The sequence below is a fragment of the Oncorhynchus mykiss genome, chromosome 10 (genome assembly GCF_013265735.2).
Source record: "Oncorhynchus mykiss isolate Arlee chromosome 10, USDA_OmykA_1.1, whole genome shotgun sequence".
NCBI classification, from domain to species: Eukaryota; Metazoa; Chordata; class Actinopteri; order Salmoniformes; family Salmonidae; genus Oncorhynchus; species Oncorhynchus mykiss.
The window spans coordinates 50,902,455-50,919,319 of NC_048574.1; the positions used below are offsets into that span (position 1 = coordinate 50,902,455).

Here is a 16,865-nt window from a genome sequence, read left to right on the forward strand (position 1 = left end):
CCTGAAATGTGGCAAAAGGTCGCAAAGTTCAAGGGGGCCGAATACTTTCGCAAGGCACTGTATATAGACTCTTTAAAAAAAAAAAAGATTATAAAAAAAATGTCTACTGTGTTATTGACTTGTTTATTGTTTATTCCATGTGTAACTCTGTGTTGCTATCTGTTCACACTGCTATACTTTATCTTGGCCAGGCCGCAGTTGTAAATGAGAACTTGTTCTCAACTAGCCTACCTGATGAAATAAAATAAATAAAAAATTCACTCCACTATAGAAATGGGTAAAATAATCACTTCAACATAACAAAGACAAGGAATTGTAGGTCAGTGGCACTAGAATTCAACACTTGACCTTTTCAGCAGAAAGACATTTCTGTTGTGACGTGAGCAAGCAGGTGTGGAGTTGAGGCCTCACCTTTCTAATCTAAAGGGTGTGTGTTCTGCTCTGTGACTGGAACAAATGATGTTTTTGCGGCTGACAATAGATCTCCCTCCCTCACCCCCCCCCCCCCCCCCCCCTCCCTCTCTCAATGGGGTGAGGTCACCAGGTTCTGAGACAATAGCAAGGTAGGAAGTTAGCTGTTTTGACTGTTCCAGGTTAGCATGAGGTTAAGGTTGGGTAACAGTGAAAGGTTGCTACAGCTCCTCTGTGCCCTCCAAATTGTACTGACTTCATGCCCTGTTGGGCAGTTCAGTTAGCACAAACACTAAGGTTATCGTAGGTGAGCCATCTGAAGTGGGCTGCATTAACAACATGTTGTTATTGTGAATTCGGAGAGAACACGATTGTGTTGTTATTGTGAAAGTCACCTCAGTTCTGCTGAATGTATAGAATGTCACTAATCAAAACAAGCTGGAATTGGGATCCCCAAAGGGAGTTGCTAAGCAGTTAAAATACACGAATAATGTCACTGTGTATCTTATTCCATTAAGACAAGGTCCTCTTCCTGTATCTAAAAATAGCACTTGGCAGCTTCATAAAAGGGCAACATCAGAGCAGCTATGACGGCATATCAGTTCTTTATTTAAGCTGATTCATACAGTAAGCAGATGGCTGTCAGAGAAATGTTATAGCGTAACTACAGTAGTGCCGTTAGGGGCCCTCGGGGTTCTGTGTGAGCAATATTGTGCACTTGTTCTGTAATAATTTTGTCAAGATTCGCTTAAGCAGCTGCATGATCTATTTCAGGGAAGCAAAATCTTCAAAGTGGTTCCATTGGCACTGGCATACCTGACAGATCTTATCTGCTACAGCCTGATAAATTGCAAGTAAAGTTGAGGATTTTGTATGCATTTGGCATTATTCATATCAGGTCGAGGAAATAATGAAAAGGGTTCTCCTTTGAAGATTATTTCCGACCAAATTTGGAGCACTATCCTTTTCCAACCATTATAAACTCAGCAAAAAAAAGAAACGTCCTCTCACTGTCAACTGTATTTATTTTCATCAAACTTAACGCGTAAATATTTGTATGAACATAACAAGATTCTACAACTGAGACATAAACTGAACAAGTTCCACTGACATGTGACTAACAGAAATTGAATAATGTGTCCCTGAACACTGGGGGTTCAAAATCAAAAGTAATAGTCAGTATCTGGTGTGGCCCCAAGCTGCATTAAGTACTGCAGTGCATCTCCTCCTCATGGACTGCACCAGATTTACCAGTTCTTGCTGTCAGATGTTACCCCACTCTTCCACCAAGGCACTTGCTAGTTCCCGGACATTTCTGGGGGGGAATGGCCCAAGCCCTCACCCTCCGATCCAAAAGGTCCCAGACGTGCTCAATGGGATTGAGATCCGGGCTCTTCCCTGGCCATGGCAGAACACTGACATTCCTGTCTTTCAGGAAATCACGCACAGAACAAACAGTATGGATGGTGGCATTGTCATTCTGGAGGGTCATGTCAGGATGAGCCTGCAGGAAGGGTACCACATGAGGGAGGAGGATGTCTTGCCTGTAATGAACAGCGTTGAGATTGCCTGCAATGACAACAAGCTCAGTCCGATGATGCTGTGACACACCGCCCCAGATCATGACGGACACTCCACCACCAAATCGATTCTGCTCCAGAGTACAGGCCTCGGTGTAAAGCTCATTCCTTCGATGATAAACGCGAATCCGACCATCACCCCTGTTGAGACAAAACCACGACTCGTCAGTGAAGAGCACTTTTTGCCAGTCCTGTCTGGTCCAGCCAGTCCTGTCTTGGTTTGGTCCTGTCTGGGTTTGTGCCCATAGGTGATGTTGTTGCCAGTGATGTCTGGTGAGGACCTGCCTTACAACAGTCCAGCCTTTCTCAGCCTATTTCGGACAGTCTGAGCACTGATGGAGGGATTGTGCGTTCCTGGTGTAACTCGGGCAGTTGTTGTTGCCATCCTCTACCTGTCCCGTAGGTGTGATGTTTTGATGTCCTGATCCTGTGCAGGTTTTGTTACGCATGGTCTGCCACTGCGAGGACGATCAGCTCTCCCTCCTGTCTCCCTGTAGCGCTGTCTTAGGCATCTCACAGTACGGACATTGCAATTTATTGCCCCGGCCACATCTGCATTCCCAAGGCACGTTCACGCAGATGAGCAGGGACCCTGGGCATCTTTCTTTTGGTGTTTTTCAGAGTCAGTAGAATGGTGACTGTAGTGTCCTACGTTTTCATAAATGTAACCTTAATTGCCTACCGTCTGTAAGCTGTTAGTGTTTTAACGACCGTTCCACAGGTACATGTTCATTAATTGTTTATGGTTCTTTGAACAAGCATGGGAAACAATGTTTTAATCCTTTACAATTAATTTCTGTGAAGTTATTTGGATTTTTATGAATTATCTTTGAAAGACAGGGCAGTTTATTTTTTTGCTGAGTTTAGAATCCATTTTGCTTTTGATGTTCAGCTAAACTATTTTTCCCCAGACAGAATTGTGGGGGTTGTGTTTTCCTTCCCTTACTTTCCAGCCCTTGGCCCAACCTCATTCCATGTCTCCCCATGGTCTCTTCTCCTAGAGTGAAAAGAAGGTCGTGGGAAACACTATAATACACTCGTTGCTGCAGGCAATGCCAATAGACAATGACAATTGACCTTTAATTAGTATTTTAGAAAGTCTTCAAAGATGAAGTCTTCAAAAATTAATCAGACAACGATAGATTGGTTGTGGGAAATTACTTTTGCAGCGATGTAGCACACTGAGGGTGGAAAAGTCTTACCATAATCACGGTTTGTTAGCCCAACTATTATTATCCTTATCCCTCTAGCTAATTTCCTCATTGTTCTTCCCCACATGCTCTCAAAGGTATATCCTTGGTTTGTTATTATCGTTCACATTGCTTTGCTTAATGCAAACACTGTATCATTCCCTTATCTTTGAGAGGGCTAAAGAAGAATGTAGAAAGTTGAGTCAGAGTTCATGCTGGGTGAAAATATTACTGTTATATCCTTCGCTTGTGTCAAGTTGTTAATAGTTCAAGTTGTACAGTGTATAGCTGTATTGAGTAAAAAATAATGATCTTTCCCCACTCTGCATTGCTCACTGCATACTATGCATACAATTAGTCTTGTGAGTGGAGTAGGCCTGTTTGGGTGAGTTTTACGAGAGGAGGGCGGTGTGAAAGATGCTTCTACATCTGCTTCTACATGTGAGCAAGACAAAGGAGCTGATTGTGAACTATAAGAAAAGGAGAGCCAAACAGGCAACTGCTCGCATCTGACCGTAAAGCGCTACAGAGGGTAGTGCGTACGGCCCAGTACATCACTGGGGCCAAGCTTCCTGACATCCAGGACCTATATACTAGGTGGTGTCAGAGGAAGGCCCAAACAATTGTCAGACTCCCGTCACCCAAGTCATAGAATGTTCTCTCTGCTACCGCATGGCAAGTGGTACCGGAACCCCAAGTCTAGGACCAAAAGGCTCCTTAACAGCTTCTACCCCCAAGCCATGAGACTGCTGAACAACTAATCGAATAAAATGGCCACCCGGACTATTTACATTGACACCCTCCCCCCACTCGCTGTTTATTATCTATGGATAATCACTTTACAAATTACCTCGATTAACCTGTACCCACGCACATTGACTCAGTACCGTAACCCCCTGCATATAGCCTCGTTATTGTTATGTACATTACTTGTGTTACTTTTTGACTTTTGTTTATTTAGTAAACATTTAATTAAATCTATTTCTTAAACTGCATTGTTGGTTAAGGGCTTGCTAGTAAACATTTCACATTTCACTTGTATTCGATGCATGTGACATAACATTTGATTTGATTTTACGTGTACTTGCTGTTTGGGGTTTTAGGCTGAGTTTCTGTATAGCACTTTGTGACATATTCTAATGTAAAAAGGGCTTTATAAATAAATGTGACAGATTGATTGAAAGTACATTTTATTTTTTAAAATTTATTTTACCTTTATTTAACCAGGTAGGCAAGTTGAGAACAAGTTCTCATTTACAATTGCGACCTGGCCAAGATAAAGCAAAGCAGTTCGACAGATACAACAACACAGAGTTACACATGGAGTAAAACAAACATACAGTCAATAATAAAGTATAAACAAGTCTATATAGTCTACATAGTCCTAGCATTCACACAGAAATGGCCTGCATTGTTTCTTTAAAGTATTGAGAGACGGGATTCTCTAGTGATGTCCTGGAGGTCTTGTGCGGAATACTCTGCAAGTATCAGGTGGAGTCGGTGGTCTACGGTAGTGTTTTAAACGGCACACAGTTGTCATTCCAGCTGTCTCGGTGTTGTTTCGGCTCTTGTGTTGATTGAACCGTTTTTAAGGTCCTGTCAAGCTAGCCTTTGACAGCAGAGCCTCTTAACGGTGCGGTGCACCACCTGTTTCTGTAGAAACGTCAAGTTCAGTGAACAGTTTTAAGGTTTGGTTGTGCTGTCGAGCGACTCCGACAGAGGGCTGCCCGACAGCATGCCACCTGTTCTGTAGTGAGATCAGAGAGCTGTCGGTAGGAACTCTCTCTGGGACACAAAAACGGCTTGATTTTTGAATACACTCACTGCAGAGAGGGCAGCTGTTCTAGTGGGTCATCAGGCAGTTCTCCTTCCAATACCCCCCCCCCCCCCCCCCCCCCCCACCTTTTATTTAACAAGGCAAGACTATTCTAAGGGGTGCACAGATAATGACTCCACTAAAAGGAGTAGGGTGCTGATTAGTAGGATGCTGTAGATAAATATTTACCAAATCATTCAAAAGTCAGTATAATGTTAATTAGACTGGACGTGACTCACTTTTCCCTAAACCTTCACACTATGCAGAAACCATTTAAAGGGACACCACCACTTTTTAACTTTCTATCATCTCAAGCACTATACCAGTGTCTACAAGTGTCCAAAAGATAAGAAAAGGTCCTAAGAAAATGTTTGATTAATTAAAATAATGAAGTGTCCCTTTTAATATTCTGTGATTGTTATCTGTTCTATTTTGTTCTTTTTTCGCCCTCTTTGTTTTTCCCACTTTGGTTTTGTTATCTGTATTATCTGATGACGTTCACAGACGGACCCTACCTCTCTATTGTATCACCTTGTTCCTTTATGGCATCCCTCAGGGCATAATGACCTATAGGTCATGTTCAGGGTGTGGTTTATTCCCAGACAGGCATTTCTCTCCTACTACTCTCTCCTGCTCTCATATACTGCCTGTGGACATTTCACAAAGCCTTTTAACCCAGATGAAAATGCCTTGAATGATTTAATTGTAAAGAGCTGGATTTTCTGGGGTTGTATTCATAAGAAATGGAGGGACACACTTAGGCATGTGTGGAATGTCTATAGAAAGGATTTGATGCATACAGACAAAAGGGGCTTAGAGAAAGACAATGATATAGTGGGCCGGGGGTGGCAGCAAACTAAGAGGATGATTTGAATACAAGACATTGCAATGTATCTATCTATGCATGTGAGTGGTTTCAACTTGTGTCAGCTGGCTGAGTTTTATTCGAAAAGTTCTTCAGAGGGCTCTTAAATAAAATACCTCTCCCTAAGCTCCCAATGAATTTGCTTTTCAATAAGAGTAAAACATCAATTCTTCTTCTTTTCATGTCAGGGTTTCAGAATATTCTGAATAAAAGCCATTCCCATGACGATATGCTTTGTTAGATACAGCCTACTACTGGTGGCACTGCATTCATGCTTTCATCTGTAACTTCTTACAACCTCCCGAAAGTAACAGACAGACAGTCAAAGACAAACAGCATATCACCATGCAGACTATCTGTGGTGTTTCTGTGTTTGACTCCAGGCTATAAACCCAGACCCCAGTGTCTGTGTGCCTCCCAAATGGCACCCTATTCTCTATAGGGTGCAATACTTTTAAGCCAGAGTACTATGGGCCCTGATCAAAAGTAGTGCACTACATGAGGAATAGGGTGCTATTTGGGACACAGCCCCAAGTCCTCCTGCCACACTCCAGTTGCACTATCATCTCACCCACATCCTCACAACATCACACCTCCAAATCAACACTTTCAGTCTGGTTTAGCTACTACCATCACTGTTAAAAAAATACACAGTCAGAGGGACATTTGCTGCACATAAAGTGAGATACAGTGGTGAAGTAGCTATAGCATTTCACAAAAACAATCCTGACACCTTTCATGTGGTAAAGCAATAAGCTACAGCTGGCAGGATCATGCACAGTTCAGTGCCTTCAGAAAGTATCCACATCCCTGGACTTATTTCCACATTTTGTTGTGTTACAGCCTGAATTTAAAATGGATTAAAAAAAAAAAAATTAACAAATGATTTAAAAATGAAAAGCTGAAATGTCTTGAGTCAATAAGTAGCCAACCCCTTTGTTATGGCAAGCCTAAATACGTTCAGGAGTAACAATTTGCGTAACAAGTCACATAAGTAGCATGGACTGACTCTGTGTGCAATAATAGTGCTTGACATAATTTTCAAATAACTACCTAATTTCTGTACCTCACACATACAGTTATCTGTAAAGTTGAGCAGTGAATTTCAAACATAGATTCAACCACAAAGACCAGGGACGTTTTCCGATGCCTCGCAAAGAAGGACACCTATTTGTAGATGGTTTAAAAAAACAAAAAAAACAGACATTGGATATCCCTTTGAGCATGGTGAAGTTATTAATTACATTTTGGATAGTGTATCAATAAATCCAGTCACTACAAAGATACAGGTGTCCTTCCTAACTCAGTTGCCAGAGGGGAAGAAAACCGCTCATGGATTTCACCATGAGGCCAATGGTGACTTTAAAACAGTTACAGAGTTCAACAACTGTGATAGGAGAAAACTGAGGATGGATTAACAAGATTGTAGTTATTTCAAAATAATAACCTAATTGATAGAGTGAAAAGAAAGAAGCTTGTACAGAACAAAAATATTCCAAAACATGCATCCGGTTGGCAACAAGGCACAAAAGTAATACTGCATACAATGTGGCAAAGAATTAACATTTTGTCCTGAATACAAAGTGTTATGTGTGGAGCAAAACCTAATACAACACATTACTGAGTACAACTCACACAATTTTCAAGCATAGGGATGGCTGCATCATGTTATGGGTATGCTTGTAATCGTTAAGGACTGAGTAGTTTTCCAGGATAAAAAATAAATGGAATGGAGCTAAGCACAGGCAAAATTCTAAATGCTTTCCACTAGACACTGGGAGATGATTTCACCTTTCAACAGTACAATAACCTAAAACACAAGGACATATCTACACTGGAGTTCCTTACCAAGACTGTGAATGAATTTGAAATCTGCTTTGAAATCTATGGCAAAACTTAAATGTCTGTCTAGCAATGATCAACAACCAATTTGACAATTATTATACAATCCAGGTGTGCAAAGCTCTTACAGACTCACTCAGAAAGACTTACAACTGTAATCACTACCAAAGGTGAGTCTAACGTGTATTAACTCAGGGGGTTGAATACTTAAGTAATCAAGAGATGTTTTATTTTTCATGAATATTTTACAAATGTTAGAATTTCTCTTCCACTTTGACATAACTTTTTTTTTGTGTAGATCGTTGACAAGAAATTACTATATCACAACAAAATGTTGAAAAAGTCAAGAGTGTACTTTCTGAAGGGACTGTGTCACACAGAAAGTCATACAGTGGATCCTCTAAAAGTTGCGGCACACCTTGTGGGCTGCTGCAGCATTCTGTGGCACGTTATCTATTTGTCAGACATTTTTTTGTTAATGCAAGTTATTGCTAGTTTGACCACCAGAGGGCATCTTTGAGAAGCATTTGATGGTCTTCCATATTGCAGGCACGCAGGAGACAGGGTTTCAATCCCCCAATGGGGAAGAAGGAGTAGGCTGTCCTTGTAAATTAGAATTAGTTCTTAATTAAATAATGGAGTTTGATACACCTGGTATTGGATATGACTGAAAAAGAATGTCTCACAGAGATTCATACCTGAACCACACCTTTATTTGCCAAGGAAGAGTACATTAGGGTGACCAGATGTCCCCGTTTCCGTTTCCGTTTCAGCCTGTCCTCGGCTGGAGCTGTCCCCGGAAATGTCCCCGTTTTTAACTGTGCGTTAAAAACAGACCGCAAAGTGAAATATTTTACTTGGCAAGAAAGACCGGCCAGCAGAGCCTACGGGTTGACGTCTCAATCGTGTTGTGCTTGTTTAGGCCAACAGAGGGGGCTGCTCTCTATAGCAGCTTCATTCACTCTTCTTCTTCTACTAACTACTTGCTCGCGATAGTTTTAGAGAAAACTGCTGTGGAAAACTCAGCCAGAAGCTGGCAAGTATAAAGTGAATCCACAACATCACCACAAACGTATTTTCAAGCCAGGTAAATTACAATCGTTTGAGATACTAGCTAGTGATGTTATAATGTCACAACTTATTATATAGATAGATTATCTGCTCTATAAGGTTTTAAATAGCTAGCATAACCTAACGTTAGCTATGTAGACTAAGTTAGCTAGCTAGCTACTGTTTATGGTAGCTAGGTCAAAAAAAACTTTCACATTTAAACATGCAGTGGACGGGCTATTTTGAAAATATGATTATATTAAAATGAATGCACAATTTATTCAGAGAATATTTTTGTAGATTACAATTTTAATGGTTTTGCGAAAATCTATTTAGAAATGTTCATGGATAGCATTAGCAGTGGAGAGGAAGGAGAGGAGGAAGACTGGATAGAAAAGAAGAGTGAAGGAAACATATGAGGAAAGGTAAAGATATGGTTACAGAGCCTGCCAATTTATTTTTCCAAACTTGCAAGCATTGGGAATCTGTTAGCATACTATTAGATAACCAACGTATTTTATGTATTAATACAGATTGGAGACGAAGGAGAAGGGAAAATGAAGGGAGTAAAAAAGAGAGAAGCAAGGAGAGTGTAGAAGAGTGAGGTGGAAAGGTGAAGATAAGGAAAGGAAGACAGGTGAAGAAAAGAGGAGAGAGATTGGAGGAAAATAAAAAGTTAAGAGAGTAATTAAGAGTGGCACAAGGAGAGTGAAGAAGAGCAGACAGAGGAGATACAATGACTATTTCCAAGAAACAAAAATGCACTTTTTATGATAAACATGATGAGAGAATTTCCATTTAATATGCTCAGGTCAAGATGATAAAATGGTTCACTGCGTCCTCTCTTTCAATTGGCAGCCGGGGAAGAATGGCAGTGGTAGAACATCAGCAGACGAAAAAGCATAAAGCCTCTCTGATTGCCCGTGTTGGTATGTCCTCTGTCACCACATTCTTCAAGAAGGTAGAGCCTTCCCAAGAAGAATATGGTTTAGCTGTGCAGGAGGGTGTCTTTGCATGCCACACTATGCGACACAATCATAGTTACAGATCTATGGACTGCACAGCACAACTGACACGGAAGCTTTATGAGCTTTTTAAAGTTTACATGTGCTAGGACAAAATGTGACGCCATAGTGAGTAACATGTTAGTAACATGGGCAACACAGGACCTAGACCAGGTTGAATTTGTGTCCCTGTCCAATGATGCGTCCAATCATGGACATATAACGCTGCTGCCAATAGTAGTCCGATATTGTAAGATATATGATGGCAGCACATCTGTGGAAACAAAACTGCTTGATTTTGTTGAATTGAATGGAGAAACAGCAGACGAAATTGCAGCTGAGGTCCTGGTGGTCATCCAAAAATGTAACCTGGAAAACAACAACAAACGGGAGTTAGCATTTAGCAGTCACTTCTTCTAAACCTGAAAAGGGACACTTCTAAATGTTATTCAGCGAAAACAGCCAAATATATCCAAATTGGACTTCACTAACCACATGAGGGATTTAACGAATATCCACTGTATTAGCAAGCTAGCATTAAAATAGGCACTAGTTGGTTACTAGTCCAACGCACGAACCACTAGGCTACCTGCCGCCCCGTGCAATTCACTATCTACAAACAAACACCTTTTGATTTGTATTTGTAAATCGAGGGCCTTAAGTAAAATGACTGCCATAAAGATTTGCACATAGGAGAGACATGCGAAAACATGACAGATAATGCAAACCTGCAACTCCATATTTGGAATCGCTTAGGTCACCGGACTTTTGTCAGGGATATAATGACAAGAAAAAGATTAGAAGTTCTCACACATAGATAACAAGTTCTCACGGTAGTCATAGAAAAAGGTTTGTACCCATAGAAAGCGATTTTTATAAACTGCTGGTAGCCTCTCGTTTGGCCATTTTGATGCCTTCCTTTTCAAGGCTGCATAAATTATAGTATTGTAACCATAATATGTTAACCATATACAGTGCCTTGCGAAAGTATTCGGCTCCCTTGAACTTTGCAACCTTTTGCCACATTTCAGGCTTCAAACATAAAGATATAAAACTGTATTTTTTTGTGAAGAATCAACAACAAGTGGGACACAATCATGAAGTGGAACGACATTTATTGGATATTTCAAACTTTTTTAACATATCAAAAACTGAAAAATTGGGCGTGCAAAATTATTCAGCCCCTTTACTTTCAGTGCAGCAAACTCTCTCCAGAAGTTCAGTGAGGATCTCTGAATGATCCAATGTTGACCTAAATGACTAATGATGATAAATACAATCCACCTGTGTGTAATCAGACTTTGTAACAGTATTGCTTCAGTTTCTCAGCTCGCCCCAACCTGGGCTTGAACCAGGGACCCTCTACACACAGACAAGTCACCCTCAAAGCATCGTTACCCATTGTGCAACAAAATCCACAGCCCTTGCAGGGCAAGGAAAACACCTACTTCATTGAAACGCTATTAGCGCGCACCGCTAACTAACTAGCCATTTCACACCGGTTACACTCACCCCCTTTTCTCTGCACCAACCAGTGATCCTGGTCAACAGCATCAATGGAATCAACTTTTCTACGACCACAAATCGCTTTCTATGCGTGCTAACTTTTTTATACGCGTGATAACTGTTTTCTACGACTACAAATTGCTTTCTACCATGAGAACCTTTTTCTACGTATGAGAACTTCGTCTTTTTCTTGTCGTCGAATCCCTGACAAAAGTCTGGTGACCTAAACTCTTCCAAATATGGAGTTGCAGGTTTGCCATATCTGTCATGTTTGCGCATATCTCTCCTATGTGCATATCTTTATGGCAGTCATTTTACTTAAGGCCCTCGATTTACAAATTCAAATCAAAATGTGTTTGTGGATAGTGAACTTCATTTGTGGATGGCGATTTACATTTGTGGAAAATGATTTACATTTGTGGAAAGTGATTTAATTTTGTGGATTGGTGATTTACATTTGCGAATACATTTGGCATGATATTGATCCTGTATATTATGGCCTTTCTCTTGCATTTCTAAGATGATAAAAAAAATGTTAAAAACAGAATAAGCATGTTTATTTCTTTGTATTATATTTTACCAGATCTAATGTGTTATATTCTCCTACATTAACCACAAACTTCAATGTTTTTCCTTTAAAATGGTATCAATAATATGCATATCCTTGCTTCAGGTCCTGAGCTACAGGCAGTTAGATTTGGGTGTCATTTTAGGCAAAAATTGGAAAAAATGGTCTGATCGTATTGGTTGGAACTGTAAATTGGGTAATTACATGGTCTTCGTAGGAGCCAAGAACCTAAATGTACCTATTTGAGGTCCTGTTAGACAGATTCAACTTGGTTTCTCTTGTCCTCTACCTGTGTCCATTCAGAATCGAATAATGACAAGGACGTGCACTTGGCCTGTTTTTCTACTTTTGTTTAATTAAACATTTAATATATTATATATCTTGTGACTCCTCAACCTCCAGGAACCCCACGTAGTGCCCATCAGGAGAGGGGAATTTGCTCCTGGTGCAGCTGACAAAACAGCACCACTTGGTTGTCTGGCCCCAGCCGCTATACTCGGGGCCGTCAATGACGGCTAAATTGTTTCATTACTTTTTCACAATGTAGCTAGCTACTCGTATGGAAATGAATTAATGTAACATTAACGTGACCTGGTGATGCAAGTCAGCTAGCTAGGTAGAACCAGTCTAGCTAGCTACCGTGGCTAGTTAGCTGGCTACTGCCAGCTAGTTACTATCACGTTTGAAGGTAAGACCCAGGTGCAGACAATGTCAAAGTAACAAAAGTGTATTCATTCGAACACGGACAGGCAAACATACAGGATGGCAGGCAAGGTCAGGGCAGAGGTCGGTAATCCAGAGTAGTGGGGCAATGGTAACAGATGGCAGGCAGGGTCAGGGCAGGCAGAGGTCGGTAATCCAGAGTAGAGGGCAAAGGTACAGGACAGCAGGCAGGCTCAGGGTTAGGGCAGGCAGAAAGGACAAAACAGGAAAATAGACAAGGCAGGAGCAAGGGGGAAAATGCTGGTAGGTTTGAGGAACAAAATGAACTGGCAACAGACAAACAGAGAACACAAGTATAAATACATAAGGGATCATGGGGAAGATGGACGACACCTGGAGGGGAGTGGAAACAATCACAAAGACCGATGAAACCGATCAGGGAGTGATAAGTTACTAATGCTAGTTAGCTAGACAGGTTCTAGCTAACATTAGCTAACTTATGCGCAGCAAAGGAACTTGGACATCTGTCCTCACGCTCCCTCTGGTCTGGGCTGCTCACTACAGTTCCTCTTCAGCATGTGGAAGGTGGAAAGTATGCCTCTGTCAGTGTGGGGTCCAATGCTGGGGTGGGCGAGGAGGCATGCATGCTCCTCAATTTCTGTTAGCAGTCCCTGCCCTTGTACACACTCCTGACAGCAGAGGCATTCCTCCTCTGTGGCCATCACCGGTCGGAGAGGTAGCTATGGCTATAATGTTACTAGCTAGTTGTTGGTCGCTGAGAAGGGTCATTCAACTCTGGAGCCTTCTAGCTAACAACAGTTAGCTACCTAGCTACAACATAAGCTAACAGAAATATATTAAATTGAAGCATTCTGATTTGAATTCAATTGTGAATATTGCTAACAATTTAACAAAATATATTTAGCGTCAATGATGTCAGAATATAACATTATGTAGTTAGCTAGTGAGCTCATAACTTGTGCCGCTAGCTACTGGTTGCTAACAGTGCCAATTAGTCTAGACAAGAGAACGATGTCACATTCCTCAACATAGACAATCTAGACATTCTACATTCTCACGTTAACTGAGATTGTATGATCTATAAACCTAATTGTGTCTATCTTTTTTGCTTCTCCTCCAGCAAAATATAATTATTAGCATTTGCCTTTCCCCATTTAATTAAGCTTTTATATATATTTTTTATGGAAAGACAGCAGAGAAAAGATTTGTTTTCATTACATCAACAACAACTTTCTCTGATATTCAAACGGAAGGCATATTTTATCCTTTCCCGTGATTCGAGTGTCATTTCTTAAATGTCTCCTGAGGTCTCGCTTATGGCATAGTGCTAATATTTCGAACCCCCTTTTTGAAAGAGTATTGACGGAAAAAGAGGAAGGGGAAAAACTCACTATAGTTAAGATGCATTGGCCAATCAAAACATATTGTTGCGTCTATAGTAAATTCCAAAATGACACTACATTATTTTTTTACCCTCTTTTTCTCCCCAATTTTGTAATATCCAATTACGATCTTGTCTCATTGCTACAACTCCCCAATCAAGCTTGAGAGAGGTGAAAGTCGAGTCATGCGTCCTCTGAAACATGACCTGCCAAGCCGCACTGCTTCTTAATACCAGCTCGCTTAACACCGGAAGCCAGCTGCACCAATATGTCAGAGGAAACACCGTTCAACTGACAACCGTAGTCAGCTTTCAGGCAACTGGCCTACCACAAGGAGTCACTAGAGCACGATGAGCCAAGCAAAGCCCCCTCGAGTCGCTAGAGCGTGATGAGCCAATCAAAGCCCTCCCTGTCAAACCCTCTGATAACTCGGACGACGCTGGTCCAATTGTGCGCCGTCCTATGGTACTCGCAGTCACGGGCGGTTGTGACACAGGGATCGAACCCCAGGCTGTAGTGACGCCGTAACACTGCGATGCAGTGCCTTAGACAGTACATTATTTACCATTAATTTCTATTGGGCAAAACGTAATCTGAAACACAACCAAAATAAACTGCAAATGCATTCAACAAGTTTGTCGAGTCACAAGCTTGATGTAGTCATTGCGTGCTTAGAATATGGGACCAAATGCTAAATGTAATACTATAAGTGAATTAGTCCAAATCCTTATGACACCTTCAAATGTGGGGACTAGATAAATAAAATGCATTCATTTGTAGATAGTAAAACAGATATGTATGAAAATGCCCTCAGATAAAAGGTGACATTCTGTACTGCTTCCTCATATAACACATTTGATCTCAAATCCAAAATGCTAGAGTAAAACTGTTGCCTTCACTGCCCACATTAATATGTTGGGAAGTGTTCGTTGGCTCTTGATGATGCCATCTCAGGAAATCATGTGACATAGTGGAACGTGTTATCTTTTTAACTTAAGTGGTTTTGAATAATGCAAGCTGCACTATTCACTGTATGATGGGTTTGTTATGACATAGCTTAGCACATGCTCTCTCTCTCTCTCCCTCTGTACAGCGTTGCTGATTGGGTCGGGGTGTGCACTTTACCCTCTAGGCTGGGACAGTGAGGAAGTCCGACAGACATGCAGCAACAGATCCAACCAGTTTGAGCTTGGTACGGGTCAAACATCTACACACAGTCACATCCACACAACATCATCATATTCAAGTCACATGTTGATAATCAACAAGTCATTCAATTTGATCACAGCTCATATTATGTTATGTTAGCTCTGATTTTATTTTTTATTTTTTTGAATTTTTACCCCTTTTTCTCCCCAATTTCGTGGTATCCAATTGTTGTAGTAGCTACTATCCTGTCTCATCGCTACAACTCCCGTACGGGCTCGGGAGAGACGAAGGTTGAATGTCATGCGTCCTCCGATACACAACCCAACCAGCCGCACTGCTTCTTAACACAGCGCATCCAACCCGGAAGCCAGCCGCACCAATGTGTCGGAGGCTACACCGTGCACCTGGCAACCTTGGTTAGCGCGCACTGCGCCCGGCCCGCCGCAGGAGTCGCTGGTGCGCGATGAGACAAGGACATCCCTACCGACCAAGCCCTCCCTAACCCGGACAACGCTAGGCCAATTGTGCGTCGCCCCACGGACCTCCCGGTCGCGGCCGGTTACGACAGAGCCTGGGCGCGACTCTGATGGCCCAGCTGGCGCTGCAGTACAGCGCCCTTAACCACTGCGCCACCCGGGAGGCCTAGCTCTGATTTTAATTCACTGTTTGTGTCTCCTGTCTGTGTCTGTCTGTCTGTATCCAGGTTCTTGTGAGATTGGCTGGGCGTTCTACTGCACAGGAGCAGGGGCAGCAGCAGCCATGATGTTATGTACCTGGATGGCCTGCTTTGCTGGGAAGAGACGGAAGCAGTACCCGTACTGATGGCATCAAGGCAGGACGGCCATGATGACAACTTGAAACAACACTTGTCATCACCAAACATTTGAGACTCAGAGCAAGGGAGAATATCAGGGGGACAGAGTCTGTAGGCTAGCTATGCACTCTGTCATAAGTGAAAAGTAAATGAGCAGACCACCTTGTGCTGTATTTGATGCTGCAGTAGAAAGCAATACACAACACATGTAATGAGACACTCCATCGTTCTGCAGAGCACTTCAAAGAGTGGAGTCTACATACTTGGTTGTCATTGACAGCAAGAGCAACAACATGTGTTTCCATCTCTATTTTCCATGTTTTGTTTGGTTGCTCCTCTATTCCCCCTCTAGTCTGTCGTGTTCCAGTCCCTGTACTATAACTCTTCATCGTAACTGAAGTAATGGCACAATCCTGTGGTAAAGAGAAATTACTCTACTTTTGATGTTACTTTGTTATTGTGAGTATTTTATATCCTGTATTTAATGAATATGTTATGTGTTGGCCTAGTGTTGCCTTAAATATATAAACCTTTACTGGTAACTTGCAATAATTTTAAACTGTTTTCATGTCTATTTACAGTATATCTATAAACAGGGACTATTCCCTAGCCATGTACATCTGTCAAATATGAATGATGTATGTTTTTGTGTATTACGTTTATTGTATTATAATAACATATTCGCACCTTTTTGTATGAAACACTATGTCTAATTTGACTTGGTTTTGTAAATACATTGTAAATAAATATTGTTACTTTGAAGTCTTAATGAACAAATAAAACGTTCAGCAGTGGAGAAGTTGTAGTTACACTGTAGCGCCATTTAATCTGAATTGAATCACTTGGCATGAGCCTATTACTATTTCTTAAAATTGTAACAGCGATGTTGGTGATTATGGTGATTCATATGCTCGGTTAATCCTGGTTAAAATTATCTGTCATGTTTGTCTTTATTGACGACGGCCAGCTCTGACAACATTCAGTGGCTGTTATGAGCTCTGTTG

At 41.4% G+C, this 16,865-nt stretch overlaps 1 protein-coding gene across 4 annotated transcripts in view; it reads left to right on the forward strand.

The window, feature by feature from the left end:
- Positions 1-16,655, forward strand: part of LOC110534229 (LHFPL tetraspan subfamily member 6 protein) — a 57,855-nt gene extending 41,200 nt beyond the window's left edge. For all 4 annotated transcript variants that reach the window (XM_021618957.2, XM_021618956.2, XM_036933329.1 and 1 more), the window contains 2 exons: positions 14,992-15,090; positions 15,751-16,655. In XM_021618957.2, the coding sequence (XP_021474632.1) occupies positions 14,992-15,090; positions 15,751-15,869 (218 nt within the window). In that variant the 3' untranslated portion in view covers positions 15,870-16,655. The remainder of the gene's footprint in view (positions 1-14,991; positions 15,091-15,750) is intronic.
- The last annotated feature ends 210 nt before the right edge of the window (positions 16,656-16,865 follow it).